The following is a 15613-nucleotide window of genomic DNA, read 5'->3' as shown; positions in this document are numbered from 1 at the left end:
TACTAAAGTGGTTGTTGTAACCTTGAGAGGTTTATATCATAAGCAAAAGTAACACGTGAGATTTCGCACTCATCTGCTTAGTTTATGGATAATAGTATAATGATCATAAAATCATGGGTAAATTCTCTAATCTAAGACATTTTAGCCATATGATATTGCTCCAAGAGAAAACAAAATAACGTAATAAAATTGTTCAACATATTTATTTAGTACCATATTTTTGTACATTATACGGATAGTGTCTTACAAATATAAAATCAGTAAATAGTCCTCACACTAATATAGTGTATTTACAAGAAATAAATACCTATTTAAAATTAGGTTTTTTATCAGTTCCGTCGATAGCGCAGATCTATCGAGATCTGAAAATGAATACAAATTCGACAATACAATAAGAACATAGTGTACGTAATTTAAAAAAATATATATATTTAGGTTAATGAATCATAATATATTCAGTTAATCGGATGGAATTAAAACTATTGGTGGTGCTGTAACTTAAAAATTATTTATGAGTATTTCAAGATTATAATTAACACAAAAATGTATTCATACACAAATATTTACAGTTAAACTATAGGTAGGCACGGCGTCAAACTTTTAAAACAATAATGCATCTCAGATCTATACATCGCAGTCATACTGCGTTACGGCAACACGCCAGTGTTGAGATTGTCGTATATCATGAGAGTAACCTCTCGCGTCATATCACTTCAAGTATCAAAACTATCCTGTCTTATATTCTCTATTCTTTCAACTTCTATGTTACCGTTGTCATCTTTGACGAGAGATTCAAATATTGTTATCAAATTGTCCAGGCCAATGAGGTAGCCGTCTTCGTGATTCCCGACCTTCCAAGTTGTGTTGTGATCAATGCTCACGTTTTCTGGCACAGGAACAGTCTTTGCGAAATCTATCATCCAAACGGATGCTTTCCTTTTGTCATGAACGAACAACAACGAACTCCCGATCAGTTCGTGTGTTCTGAAGAAATGAGATTCAGTCAGTGTTGCTCGAATGCTTCTTAGCCTTTCTAAGTATCTCACCTGTAAATTAAAACAATATTTATTGAGTACTATGTAACTATACTGAAACGTTAGAACTTATATCTCAAGGCAGATGGCGCATTTACGTTGTAGATGTCTATGGGCTCCAGTAACCACTTAACACCAGGTGGGCTGAGAGCTCATCAACCCATCTAAGCAATAAAATAAAAAAATACAAAATATTGATACTCTCTGATTTTGTGGAATTTGAAACAGTAAGTTTTTTGTAGAAGCAAAAGCTTTTTCCTCATTAAGTTTATGTAAAAACTTATTTTAATATTAAGGTTAAGTGCGTACATATCTTAAGGTGCATAAAAATAGAACTATATGACCAAGACAAACTTTTAATCGTCAAGCTGAGTTAGTAAGTAGGTTTTTACTATGAAACCCTTAACACTTAAGACCATTAAGCACTTAACAAAACTGGGAGCATTCAATATGATTTGGGATTTCAATATGCTAACTAGTTAATATTACAATCTTACCGCAGCATTTGGACAACTACTTGTAAAGTCCTTGAAGGCTTCAGCTATTTGCTGTCTCGTCTTCGTGGTTTTGAAGTCTTTAGAACTTGTTCCATCAGCTTTTTTCACCCCGTCTATCCTGAAGCCTAAAGTTGAGGTAGAGCTGATAGTCTCCCTCCAGATCATGTACCTTGGCTTCGTGACTCCTTTGCTTCTGTGCTCTTCTTCTGAAGGTGCTTTTGGGTCTATTTGAATCATCTTTTCGTACATATCCTGGAATGATGAAAATAAACTTATTAGTATTTTTTTTTATTAGAGTTGTTAGATATTAAATATTACTTAGATTAGATATTAAAATGTTATTATATATTATTTCATTAAAAAGCTTTTACTAAATGTTTATTTTTATCCACTTGAGAGGTATTGTCTCAAGATATTGACATAAGGTTTTTAAATATTATTTTATTGCTTAAATGGGTATACGAACTCACGGCCCACCTGGTGTTAAGTGGTTACCGCAGCCCATAGACATCTACAATATAAATGTGGTCACCCACATTGAGATATGAGTTCTAAAGTCACCGTTTTTACAATAAAACCGGCTGCCCTCAAGACGTTCCCACTGCCAGTAATAGCACAAATAATATTTTTACGGCTTTGTTTTTTATTACATAATGTTATTCCTTCACCGTGGAATTCATTCGCAAACATTTGTTAAATACGTATTTCATTAGGAAAATTGGTAACTGCCCGCCAGATTCGAACATTGAAACAGTCGCATCGCACGATACGAATCCACCGGGCGTCTTATACTTTAGTCCAACAATACTTCAGTCTGTGGACCCCAACTATTTTTCTAGTACCAAAATGACGTATTTTTTCCCACATCACTATCCCAAACCTTTACTTGTGACACTTTAATGTGATGTGAAAACTATTTTTAATACAATCTCGTCTTTAAAGAGCCATTATGTTACTTTATCACTGACGTAAAAGCCTAATAATAGCGGCTTTATCTGTATGTTTATAAATTAATGACACCGTAAGATAAACTTTCAGAGATGCTTAAAAGTGGTTTTTAAATTTAACCCTTTCTTTGTCTTTTAAGAAATATGAGATCATTCTGGATATTAATTATTAATTCGTTGGCTTTATATAAAGTTTTAGACAACTGTCTCTATCACACTTTCTTGTTTTTTTTCATCTTCTGTCTCCCTCTTTCCCAAAAATTGTTTCAATACATAATAATATTTAATAACCAAATGATCGGAATAAACTTGTTTATTTAAGGCGTTTCACTGAAATCGCAATAGTTAAAAATACATGGTTCAATGATCAAATTTATATCTTATTATTTCAACGGTGCTTTTGTAGATCACATCAATTTTAAATCAGCTCAATTATAAACTTGCTTAGAGCTCCTACTACCTAAGATTCATCGACCGATTAAGATTTTTCAAATGTACTAGAGATTCCCGAATTTTTTAACACTGTAAGAAGATACTCACTTTTCTTAATTTAGTTTTTTCTTTCGCTTTGGCTAATTCTTCTTCTAAATACGTCCTGACTCCTATCTTGCAATCCATCACACAGGGACTATCGAAATCGCTCAACAGGTCTTGTAATTGTAGGTACACTGTATTATTGTGCTTGGTTAAAGAAATTTTTGAGATAGAAAATTGTGTATTTCAGAAAAACTGTAATATTACAAGTCACATAACTAACTAATTCGATACTCACACTGCATCAAATTTTTAAATTGAAGTTTAAACATTTTTGTAGTATAGTGGGATAAGCTAGTGGGATTATAAATTTGAAAACAAACAGCAATAGATACTGAAACGTGAAAAAGCCGTGAATAACTATCCCTTATATTATTATAATGTCTGGTGTATGAGAATTCATATTTTATTGTCAAAAGGATACGTTCTCCATCTTCACATGTAACTTGACCCTTGAATTCAGGTACAAATGGCCGGAGGATATCCTTCATCAGCAACTGGAATAAAAAAAAACATTTCAACACGAATTCGCAGAAAATACTTTAGGACTTATTGATAGACAAGTGCCTTTGAATTGTAACAATTTGAACAGACGCGCTCATAATTCATTTGATGCTCAACGTCTCAATAGTGTTGCAATAAAACTGGCTTTTCTTCAGAATAGTATGCATAATTTTATTTTCGTGATAGAGTGGAACCGTGTTATAAAATATCGTGTTATAAGAGGATTACGTGCATCGCTTTTAAAAAAAAGACGACCTTCTTAGTTACATAATTGTGTAAAAAAATATCTAACAAAGAAATTCGAATTATCAATAGCGTCGCGACTATTTCTAGTTCACGTTTTTGAATTTATTATTTCGTGATGAGAAGTACCTGTACACTTTTATTCTCATGTTGATTTCGTGTTCTTTAAAACTTATCGACGTCCACTCGTAAAAACCGGGTAAAAATTCTACAACTATTCCCTCAAAGTTTTAAATCTAAATCACTAGTTAGATTTTTCGTGTTTTCGAAAAGAATGTACCTAACTTATAATTTTATTTACTAATGAGTAAAATGTTTTTGAAGACACAAATGTCCAAAATCATAGGTACTTTTGATGACAACATCACAGTTTAAAAGCAAATTTCGCCTTTTTGTGTGCAATTATGATGTCTTTGCAAATATTCAAAAAAAATTTAGGTAACCTAGTCTTGTATTACAATAAATAATGTAAAATACCAAAGCGATTACATATGAGCGCACCTTATAGAAAAGTTTAAATTTAATTAGTATAATATATATAATTTGACTCTTCTTCTTTTCTCTTTTGGAATTAGCATATTTTTGTTGATGTCTCTTAATACATTTTAATTAAGTGGTCAAATTGATACCTCCCAAGAAACGATGCACCCTATTTATTTAGCCATCTTACCGACTAAATCACGATTGGTATTCACCAACGTTACCATCGAAAAGTTAATAAAGAACATAGCCCAACAATAAATCAAAAAGGACAATTTCAAAACGGTAATTCATGGCTGAATAATGTATAAAAGTTATTTATCTGATTCGAAGCAATAAATTGCTACGGTTAGACAATGCAAAAAACTTACAAGTTTTACTTTGACACTGATACGATTTATGACCGGTGACGTCAAAACATATTTGTCTCAGTTTTACTGGTGAAAATCCTTTTATTCTGGTCTCTAAGCTAATTTTACGGATATCGGTTCTGTTGTCGTCTTTTCATATAAAATTTTGTATTTTTTTGGGATTGCGACGCATACAAAATTCTTCTTTTTGTACCTACTGAATTAATAAGGTTACAACGTAATTTATTCGTTAACTGAGTACTATCCGAAATAAAACAATGAAATGATTAATTAAATTTAATGATAAAAATCATGTATAATGACGCGTACGATCCTAATCTTCGTGAATGACGTAATTGGTATCAAAACAAGCACAACAATAAGGACAAACTTAATAAATCAGACAAACTAAAGACTGTTAGTATCATCAGAGAAATGATCAGCACAATACTCTATCAATAGTAAATTAAACATGAAGGGCAGTTCATAGCTTTTATTATTCCTATGATTCGATTGAAAACAGGTTCGGGCTTTTAGTACATAAAAAGAACTTAGTTTAAGTACTACGTAAAAAGAAACTTTGAAGATAAAGGGATAATAACATCATTTAATAATGTTTCAAACTTTCATACACTTATAATTTGCTAATAGCAAAGGGTTTTTTTAGCCCAAGGGTTTAGCGTTCTTGTTCGAATGGCCGGTAATTTGCACAATTTAGACTTCTCAAAAGAATTCACTGCTTCACTTGACTGAGCTACGACAAAAATTAATACTTAGGCCGTGAGCACATCTTAAGCTGTATAAAATCCCGTTAAAAATTCAATGGCGGAGTAAAATTAATGAAATCTTTGCATTGTCTGTGGCAATTATTTTTATCATCTTAATAGTTAAGCGGGCATATAGCCAGCTTACTTGTGAGTGGTAACGGATTTCAGTAGTGATGGAACCTGGAAAGGCTTCCGGACCACCAGTAATCCCTCAATCATAAAAATAAAAATAGTAATATAAATAAAAAGTAGTGACGAGGCAAAGCCATGCTGCTGCCTAACGCTTTATTCAAGCCACGTTTGAAGAAGTCAGAAGAAGGGTAAATCGGAGCAGTCAGGAAACACCTGGGAGCTCATTCCAGAGCTGAATAGTAAGCACTCAAAATATTTCTGGAGTAGAACTATGCGCGACATTTATATTATAATATTATCGTGCAATTCATTAAGCGTTTAAGAATTTACGATTGTAATATGTTTAATTGGGGTTTTACGCCTGACGCTGGTGTTAACGATATGAGTAGTCATTTTTTACGTTTTATTTACTGTAGTTCTATTGACTGGTGGTGGTCTTTGGTCTTTTGCTCATGGTCAGCATGGTCTTTTTCTTCTACAATACCATTTAATCTGATCAAAATATACTAAAAAACATGCATAGGTAATTTTAATTTTACTAAATATGTAATATTATTTCCCACCTACGTTAACGCTTATATTTTACTTTTTAACTTCGGTAATGATTATGTCACACAGTGTTCGAGTTTAAATTTATATTTGTCAAATTATACGGTGAGGAGAGGGAAGAAATTAGACGTTCATTCGAATTATATTATACTCGTACGACTTTTATGGTTTAATATCAAGCTTTTCATTATATTATTTGTTGAAATATATTATTTCCGACATTTCGAATACCTTAGAGCTTTCGTGGTCACCTTTTTTTTTTTAAAGCTGGCGAATCCGTTTACGTATACTCCAGAGAGACCAGGTCATGTCGGACTCCGGCGTCTCCAGAGAAAAAGAGGGAGAAGAGGAAGAACCAGGTCCTACTCTTCTTCCAATTCCTGCCCGGAGACTACGCCTTAAGAAAGGCGCGACGTGCTGCGCGGCTCGACGACTCACTTTTACGGTAATATGTTTACTAGTAATGCTTAGCCAGGCTTAGTAGGCTTAGCCATATTCTCTAACTTTCCAATCCCCAAATTCCGCTTATTTCGCTTATTGCTGTCGCGAAGCAATCGTGTTTTAGGCTTTTATAGCCATATCATTATAGACTTGAAACCTCCATCTAAGTCTTAAACTTGGATACGGTATTCATGTCATGAATCATATTCATGTGGGCTCTAAACATCAGGTCGTTTGTGATTTCTCGCGAGTAAATTAAAATGATCTGGACTGTTTTCGAACAAGACTATTCTTCAAAAAAGAATTCAAGCTATAAGCAGATGTCAAAAAATTTTGTGGATACAAATGTTGATCAATTACAAATACAATACAAAAAATCAAATACATTATAAATCAAACAAAATACAAGAAATACAAAGAAGGAATACCGAAGACTGGGCAAAGTGGAGGAGCTTAAGTAAGAAAGCGATCCTTGAATCTAGACCGAAAAAAAATGTAGGAAGAAGAAGAAGAAGACAAATGTTGATTATAAATTGTAATCGGATTTGTAGTCTGATTATATAATCAGATTTGTCAAATTTCAATATGAAACATCAATTTGTAGGCAGCGACTTGGCTCTGCCCCTGGTATTGCTGAAGTCCATGGGCGACGGTAACCACTCATCATCAGGTGGGCCGTATGCTCGTCTGCCTACAAAGGCAATAAAAAAAATGTAGGATCAATCATATCTAAAAGCGAGCTAATGGTATATAAATCGCCCTTCTGCCTAGAAAGACCTACGAAACTGTCACTCCTGTAAACGTTTTTTTTTTAGTAATTTTAGTAATTTATATAATAACTTTTGTGACATTCATTTTAATTTTATTCCGAATTTATTGTTATATTTTGTATATTCTATTCTATGTGAAATGTTATTTTTAATGAATGTAATACCTGAAATAAATGAATATAAATAAAATAAATAACAGGGTAGTATTAAGCTAATCTCGCAAAACTCAATGTCAATTAGTGATGTACTTAGCGCTATAATAACAATAAGTTTTTGTTCAACTTCGGAAGTTCAACTCTTATTGGTAGTTCAAAATCATCCGCAACGTTTTCAATTTGAATGATTCATTCTAGGAAAGTGGTTCCAACATCCTTTTTTTTGGGATTTCACTTAAGATGATTTAGTCACTAGTTTTTCCTTGGTGATTAAGGCAAATATTGAATTTCGGATGATAGGGTAAAAGCATTTAAGTCAATTCATACCATTGAAATATTGTAGGCTCTTGTGAATGTCGATGAATAAACGGGTCTACCTGAACTTAATGGCGCTAACATCGTGAGGCTTGAGGTAATAGTCTCAATAAAATTAAACGCTGCTACCGTTTCATAAAATGTGTTCTTTAACTAACCTCAAAGCATTTTTCTTCTTGCGGGCTCAGTTTCTTCAGGATAGTCCCTTGGTCAGGTCCCGCTTTGAAATTTCCTTGATGGCCAGCTAACTGGACCCAGGGGTACCTCTGCTTCTTGTACGTTTGGAAGAACGGCGTCCATTGCACGATGTTGCGTAGTTTTCGCCAACGTTCTGATTGCTGGAAGAAGATAAACAGTCTTCTTAAAGACATTCGTTTTTTATGTTCGAAGCTCAGTGGTATATTGTTTATTATGTGCGTGTGTGAGTTCACGGGCTGTAGCAGTAACAGCCGGTATATAGTAATAATCAATCGATTTACTGAAGCCATTTACCCTCTACTACATTATTTCATCAGTCTCCTGCCCATCTATCTCCTGTTTTATGGTATTGAATCACCGATACAGGACGAGCCTCTTAAGCTATAGAATTCTGATATCTATGATCTGGTCTGATAACGTTTTAGATGTCTATGGGCTCCGATAACCACTTAACACCAGGTGGGCCGTCCTAGTCCACCTATATAAGCAATAAAAAAATACTAATTTATTTTACGAGTGAAACACAAAAATAATTAAATGAAATGAAAAAAAATCTTGCAATTTAAATTTAATATACTGGCAACGAATGCGTGTCGTCTAGCGGATAAATACGAAAATAATTACATTAACATGACGCAGATAGTAAAATAATTAATATTAATTCTAAATATAATAGATTAAATTGTCAATTTACATTTTGATATCGTTATTTACTAACGTCAGTGGTGCTCAAGATAAGCTTAAAATGTTTTAGAAAAAAAACACAAAATATTACGTAGAAACTAAAACTTCAAATGATTTTTAGTCTCTATTTGGAGCTTCTCAATGCAATATACGATTGCCTGCTGCCTATTTGTGCCGCAAAGTTATGATGCGTTCTAGTTTAAATGACAACTGTAATACCAATGCAATAATGTATAAATCTAATCTCAGACGAGCGCAGAAATATAAACTGTAAATCATATTTCATAAGAACTATTTAACCATGGCGCAACGCACGTAGACATACGCTGTTTAAAGTATAAAAATAAATACACTTTAATTTTTACAGTTACACGGGAGATTTTTATTATATTTCAAAGAGAAGTTAATAAAAAACCTATCAATATTAACAAAGGTCAACTCCGAATAGTTTATTCATTAGAATATTTTTAAAAACAAATATTATAATATTATAAAGACCGCTTTAAAATCAATTTATTTAACAACTAGCGACCCGCCCTCGCTTCGCTTCGGAAACATTAAAACACACATGAAACCAAAAAAATAAATAAAAAATAAATAAAAAAAAGTAGCCTATGTTCATCAGGGACAATGTCGGCTTCTAATGGAAAAAGAATTTTTCAAATCGGTCCAGTAGTTTCGGAGCCTATTCGAAACAAACAAACAAACAAATCTTTCCTCTTTATAATATTAGTATAGATATAGACAAGGTATTTTTTTTGTTTGTTGTTTAAACTTTAAGCATTTCGGATTTAAATGAATTATATTCTCATTTTCTCAAGACATGAGAGTCGAGACTCGACATTTAAATGTCCAATAATTTAAAATAAGTGACCACCGACCTTAGTGTTTGAAACGTAAACGCAAAACACAACATCCGAGAACTCCTCAATCGTGAAGCAAATATCTTTGGAATACATTATAGACACAAAAAAAACTTCACTTTAAAAACCAAACGAAATTAATCAACGAATCCACAAGATAATCGCAAGGATTATAACTATAATTAAAAACTCCCGAAATCGTATCACACACGACAACGTTTTCCACGACACTGTGCCTTCTGAAGATCGCTTCGCTAATATAAACGGCCGTATCAATGAGTCAGGCTGGATTCAAACCGCAAAACTGATACAATGACGTCAGTAGAATACTATATAAAAAAAGGCCATAGGTGGAATTTACAGTTGCTGGCAGCGTGAACGTAAGATATTACGTTTTATGCGAAGCAACGTAATCAGTCAGTTCTCCGTAATTTAGTTAGTTTAGTTAATTATTACTGGCGGTAGGACCTCTTGAGAGTCCGCGCGGGTAGTTACCACCACCCCGCCTATTTCTGCCGTGAAGCAGTATGCGTTTCGGTTTGAAGGGTGGGACAGCCATTGTAACTATACTTGAGACCTTGGAACTTACATCTCAAGGTGGGTGGCGCATTTACGTTGTAGATGTCTATGGGCTCCAGTAACCACTTAACACCAGGCGGGCTGTGAGCTCGTCCACCCATCTAAGTAATTAATAAAAAAAAAAAGTTTCTAGTGATGATCATTTTAGAAAAATTGACATATTCAGACCTTTTTTGTGTAGAGTAAGAAAAAAACTTGAGTTTCTGACCGAACCTTCACAGTTGTCAAACTGATTTACGAATCAGTGGTAAAATTGCGACATTCTGAAAGTGACCGGACAAACCTATTTGAATATAATTAAAGTAAATTGAAGAACCCACTTAGTTTTTATTTCAAATCACTAAATCACTAGTTGTGTTAGGTTTAATCAGTGTTTTAATTTTGTTTCGTTTCGTATTAAATTACTTTGTATTACCTTGTTTTACTATATTATAATAATATATCGTATCTTCTAATCCTAAATTTTTATTTTTATTTTTATTGTCGTGTACAGCAAAAGAAACCCATAAATATTTTGATTATAATTCATCGTTTTTCTGTATTGGGCCCCCGCAAATCATTTTCTGTGACAGGACTGTGATTAAATTCACACTCAGACCACCGCGATACGTAATACGGAGCAAGTCGCCTGCCTTAAGAATTGAAATACAAATTACGGTTATTCTGTTCTTAAATACTTGTTGTAATCTTTATAGCCACAGATTATACGTGCTGGTGGTAGGGAGTCTTGTGAGCCCGCACGAGTAAGTAACTCAACCTTTTTTCCCCCCTAACTATTGGTAATTGGCTAAGGGGCTATTTTAGCTACACCCAGACAGATAAGAAAGCTCACGGACTCAGAGAATTTGTCAACACTAGCCCTTCCAAGAGCAGTGCTTCGCAGAATCTACCACCGGATCGGAATCGCGACCCACTGAGAAGATCCGATGAGAAACTCAGTGTGCTACAACTACAATATGGTTACCGCTGCCCTGCCTATTTTCTGCCCTGAAGCAGTAATGCGATTCAGTTTAAAGAGTGGGGTAGCCGTTGTACTGTACTGTAAAAATTGAGACTTAGAACTCATGCCTCAAGATGGGTAGCCAAATTTACGTTCTTTATGTCTATAGGCTCCGGTAACCACTTAACACCAGCTGAGCCGTGAGCTGGTCCACCCATCGAAGTATTAAAAAAACACTTACCTGCGTGTTATGTAACCGTCAAGCCAGTTTTATTATATATTATATATACACGTATATTCGTAATAGAAGGAAATATCGTTTAATACCTTTTTTTGATCAATTTATTATAAACGAATGATACAAAAAATTAACCGTAGGGAAATACTCTGTGCTATAAATAAAACAATATTATTATAATTGCTAAGTTATTTCGAATTCTAACCCGTCATGATAATGTTTAAAATCATTTTTTGGGAAACTAACAATTAATTATGTGAGGTTTTTACTGCTGCCATAATTTAATGGATTCGTGTTTAATCTCTGAACGTTATAATTGGTAATTACGCTAATTTAGTAGTGAGTATTTATAATATCAGATAGGCCAGTAATCAGCTTTTTTGTATTTGACCGAATGTTTGATGACACATTGCGCGAGAGACCATTGCGGCTTTTAGTAAAACAGTCAATCATGTTATAGACTAAATTCAGATATCAAACTATTTCTTAAGGTTTTTTTGTCTTATCATCATCATCATGATAGTGTGTGCCTACAGCTAGATTACTAAAAAAATCTCGTTGCATTAGATTTCAAAATTTTAATACTTTTTTTTATTGCTTAGATCTAGATTCTAACTCTCAGTTTTATAGTCCAACGGTTGCCCCACTCTTCAAACCGAAATGCATTACTGCTTCATGGCAGAAAATAGGCAGGGTGATGGTACCTACCCGTGTGGACTCACAACACACCCTAATACCGGTGTACTGCAGCGAAAATGTTCCGCAATATTACTCAGGCTATTTTTCAAAGAGTCAATAAAAACTGTATAAAGACAAAACGATGATAGAACGTTTCACTTCACGGAATATTTTACAAATCGGCTGATGTTATAGGCAAAACCCGAGTACATGGGCTAAGGAAAATATAAGTTATACAATAATAAACGTCCTATATAAGCAAGGACGAAGTTCATTCGAAATATCTTTAGTAATGTTATCATTCTTTTAAAAATGTATTTTATAATATTTTTCGATCTTCATCAATAATATGTAATTACTTGCTCATGTTTGTGAACTTCGAAAGCAAAAGTGATGCCTATTCAAAAAAAAATTAAATAATTTTGCAGGTTTGTTTGATTATAAAGAAGTAATGACAATGGTTATTATTATTTTTAATATCATAATGATAATAGTATCTTTAAGATCTTTAAGATCCCTTATCTTTAAGATCCTTTGACTTCGTCACACAAATAAGACACAAAACAAACATTTACTTACTAGTTTACATTCTAGAACAATGTGTGACGTGAATTAGCGTATTTATTCTGATCGTAAATGTACAATAACACCACCCAAAGAAATTGCTGAAATCTAAATCGATAATTTGGACATAACTTTTTATTTATTTATTACCCTTATAATCAGACGAGCATACGGCCCACCTGATGGTGAGTGGTTACCGTCGTCCATGGACTTCAGCAATGCCAGGGGCAGAGCCAAGCCGCTGCCTACCAACTGAATAACTGAAATATTTAAATGAAATTAGAATGTCGTCTTAAGAAAGATTCAATTCAAAATACGGAAAATGGTTAAAAAATGGACATGATTTTCACGTTTTCAATTCTCCGTGTTTTCAAGACCATTTAGACTTCCCTAATCTTTTTGGTTTAGTCATTGGAGAATTATAAAGCACTTCGAAGTGCAAGTTCAACGCTCTCGAAAACAAAAGGTTTTAATTGATGAATAGAAATACGATTCGATGAACGTGACTTCCAATTGCTGGTTCAACTAGAGGTCATTGATGTTACGAAATAGTTATAAAAAAATATTGCTTGCCGTATACTTACTTATGAACTGTGTGCTTAGTGCGAGTTTTTTAACGTTCTCGATAGCGTAAAAGTTAACTCAAATTTGTATGCAGTTGGAACAGCGCCCCTAGCGACAAACGTAGGCAAACGTTCCAAATACATACAAATTTAAGTTAACTTTTACGCTATCGAGAACGTTAAAAAACTCGAACTAAGCACTTTGGTTACAGAGTGGACGAATTAGTAATCTGCTCAATTCTGCTGCGAAGCAGCTGTTCGTAACAACGATTATACAGTACAACTGAGATTTCGATCTCACTTCTTATGGCATGTATTAAATGCCAGGACTTCGCAACAAATGGGTAAGAATACATCAGGCGTATAAATAAAGCCCAGAAAAAAAAAACACAATCGGTTATAAATTTTGTCCTTTATTTTGTCTATGATCTTACATGTGCAAAATGAGTACGTTAAGTTAAAGACAACTTTACTAAGATAAAATTAAATCACTTAAGACGTGAATCCAGAACATTATCCCTTCTTACTACTATTCACAAACTAAGGATATGCGTCTCAGCCTTTTTTTTTAACGCTGGGGAATCCATTTACGGACACCCGGTCGAGGAGGGTAACAGACCGGGTTATCGGACTCCGGCGCCTCCAGAGAAGAAGAGGGAGAAGAGGAAGACCGAGGTCCTCTTCTTCTAATTCCTGCCGGGAGACTACGCCTTCAGATAGGCTACTGCAACTAACTCCAAGAATCCGTCCATATTAAGTAGTGTTATATTCTAGTTTGAGGGATAGGAAAGACGTTTTCCGAATATCATATATGAAACTTCGATTTACTTAAGGGTGAGCAGCCACGCTAACTAGCACCAAGCGAACTACTAAATCGTTTATCCGTCTCAACGAAAAAAGCATCTTTCATTTGTTTTTTTTTTACAAAAAGTCATAAACACGTCACATCAACATGTTTATTGCAAGTTATTCTCGGCGCATCAAATTATTAATTATGTCTAATTTGGAAATCCTTGATGTCCTTTTAGAATTCTCAAAACGAATTATCTTATTTATATCATTATGATCGCTCCAGTCAAATACAATGCTTAATCATTGATTTATTTTAGTAACTTTGGCGATGTCAGTCGCTTGATCTTCAAGAGGTCAATAATTCTACCACATCCGTTCTGCGGTTTCCTCACTTATTACTATCGATTTTATCGTGTGACGCTATACTTCGTGGTATATAGGTATTAACTGACTAAAACGTCATTAGTATATTTGCAAGGGTTTTTTTTTGGAATCCAATTAAGCAAAAGTCTTAAATCAGTTTTTTTCCCACAGTGTGCTGCGATTAAGATCCGTGGATGTAGTAGGTAGTATCATAATAAACTGGTCATAGGGCGTGGTGCGATCCTGTATAGGTAGGTCCATCATTATCTCTTTTACTACTGGACGTTACCCTCAACGTTCAACAATTCAAAGAATTCAATCTATCGTCTCAAGATGGGTGGTAGCAATCACGTTGTGATCTTCAAGGACTTTGGTAACTACTTAAAATCTGGTAAACTTGGATATCATCTGCTTGTGAATAACTATACAAAAATATCATAATTATTATATCAGGCACAAAACATCCCAAGCCACTGATCGTGAACGGGATCCTCAGAGAGTGCAATATTCAAATACACTTACACGACTGAATTGCGTCGAAAAAAATAATTAATTAAATACCACGTCACAGTAAGCGCATTAAACATTTCATTAAATTAATAATGGAATGAAACAACGTCATTCTTACTCACTGACGTCTGCAGTTATACTAAGCGAGTCATACTTAACCATCTCAGTCCACTCACGTATCAAATAAATCTAATCTAAGATACCATATTATATAATACTATTATACCACGATGAATTTATCTCTAAACGGATTAGTAGTTATAAATATTTTATGAACAGATATGAGTGGAAGGGTTATTTTGATAATATCCTAAGAAGCACCCCACGCTTTTGTACAAAAAAAAAAACATTTTTTCTTATACTATTTTTAATTCAAATTTATTAAAATTTATTTTCTATTTTTTAGTTGGATTTTCTATAAAAGCGTATTTTTTTAGTTTTTTTAAACTATTATTTATTTTTCCTTTTTTAGTTGAATTTAAATTTTTGCAATTTTTTTATATTGAAATATTGAATTTTCATCGGTCCATAATAATTATGCCAAATTTCGAGTTAATCCGACGTTTTAAAGGGGGTCAAAATCATGTTCAAAGATTCCGTTACATACTAACATACATACGTCTGAAGCTAATAAAAGCGTATTAATTTTAAAACATTACTATCAATTAGGATTTAATAACCCTAAGCAGATATAAAACATAAGCAAATTGAGAGTTAATGCAAACAAAACAAAAACTACTGCAAAAATCATAAGCTTAAGCCGTCACAGTATTGATACCTCAAGAGCAATTGTGACGCATTTAACGGCTTTGAAGATAGCAAATTAGGAGAGGCGTCTTAATATTAATCTAAGCATTTAGTCGACGCAGGTAAAAAGCATTTGGTTCACTTTGTTTCTAAGGTCGCGTAACACGGCTTATAAC

General features: G+C 33.7%; 1 protein-coding gene across 3 annotated transcripts in view; it reads right to left on the bottom strand.

The window, feature by feature from the left end:
• Positions 1 to 184: 184 nt before the first annotated feature.
• The window catches only part of IP3K2 (Inositol 1,4,5-triphosphate kinase 2), a 183983-nt gene continuing 168554 nt past the window's right edge, over positions 185 to 15613 (bottom strand). For all 3 annotated transcript variants that reach the window (XM_089734744.1, XM_089734745.1, XM_028178896.2), the window contains 5 exons: positions 7877 to 8056; positions 3437 to 3509; positions 3019 to 3146; positions 1532 to 1783; positions 185 to 1046 (listed from right to left, as the gene is read on the bottom strand). In XM_089734744.1, the coding sequence (XP_089590870.1) occupies positions 714 to 1046; positions 1532 to 1783; positions 3019 to 3146; positions 3437 to 3509; positions 7877 to 8056 (966 nt within the window). In that variant the 3' untranslated portion in view covers positions 185 to 713. The remainder of the gene's footprint in view (positions 1047 to 1531; positions 1784 to 3018; positions 3147 to 3436; positions 3510 to 7876; positions 8057 to 15613) is intronic.

This window comes from Bombyx mandarina, chromosome 18 (genome assembly GCF_030267445.1).
Source record: "Bombyx mandarina strain Sakado chromosome 18, ASM3026744v2".
NCBI lineage: Eukaryota > Metazoa > Arthropoda > Insecta > Lepidoptera > Bombycidae > Bombyx > Bombyx mandarina.
Note: the sequence above shows the minus strand (reverse complement) of the source record. Positions and strands in the feature narration are given on the sequence as shown.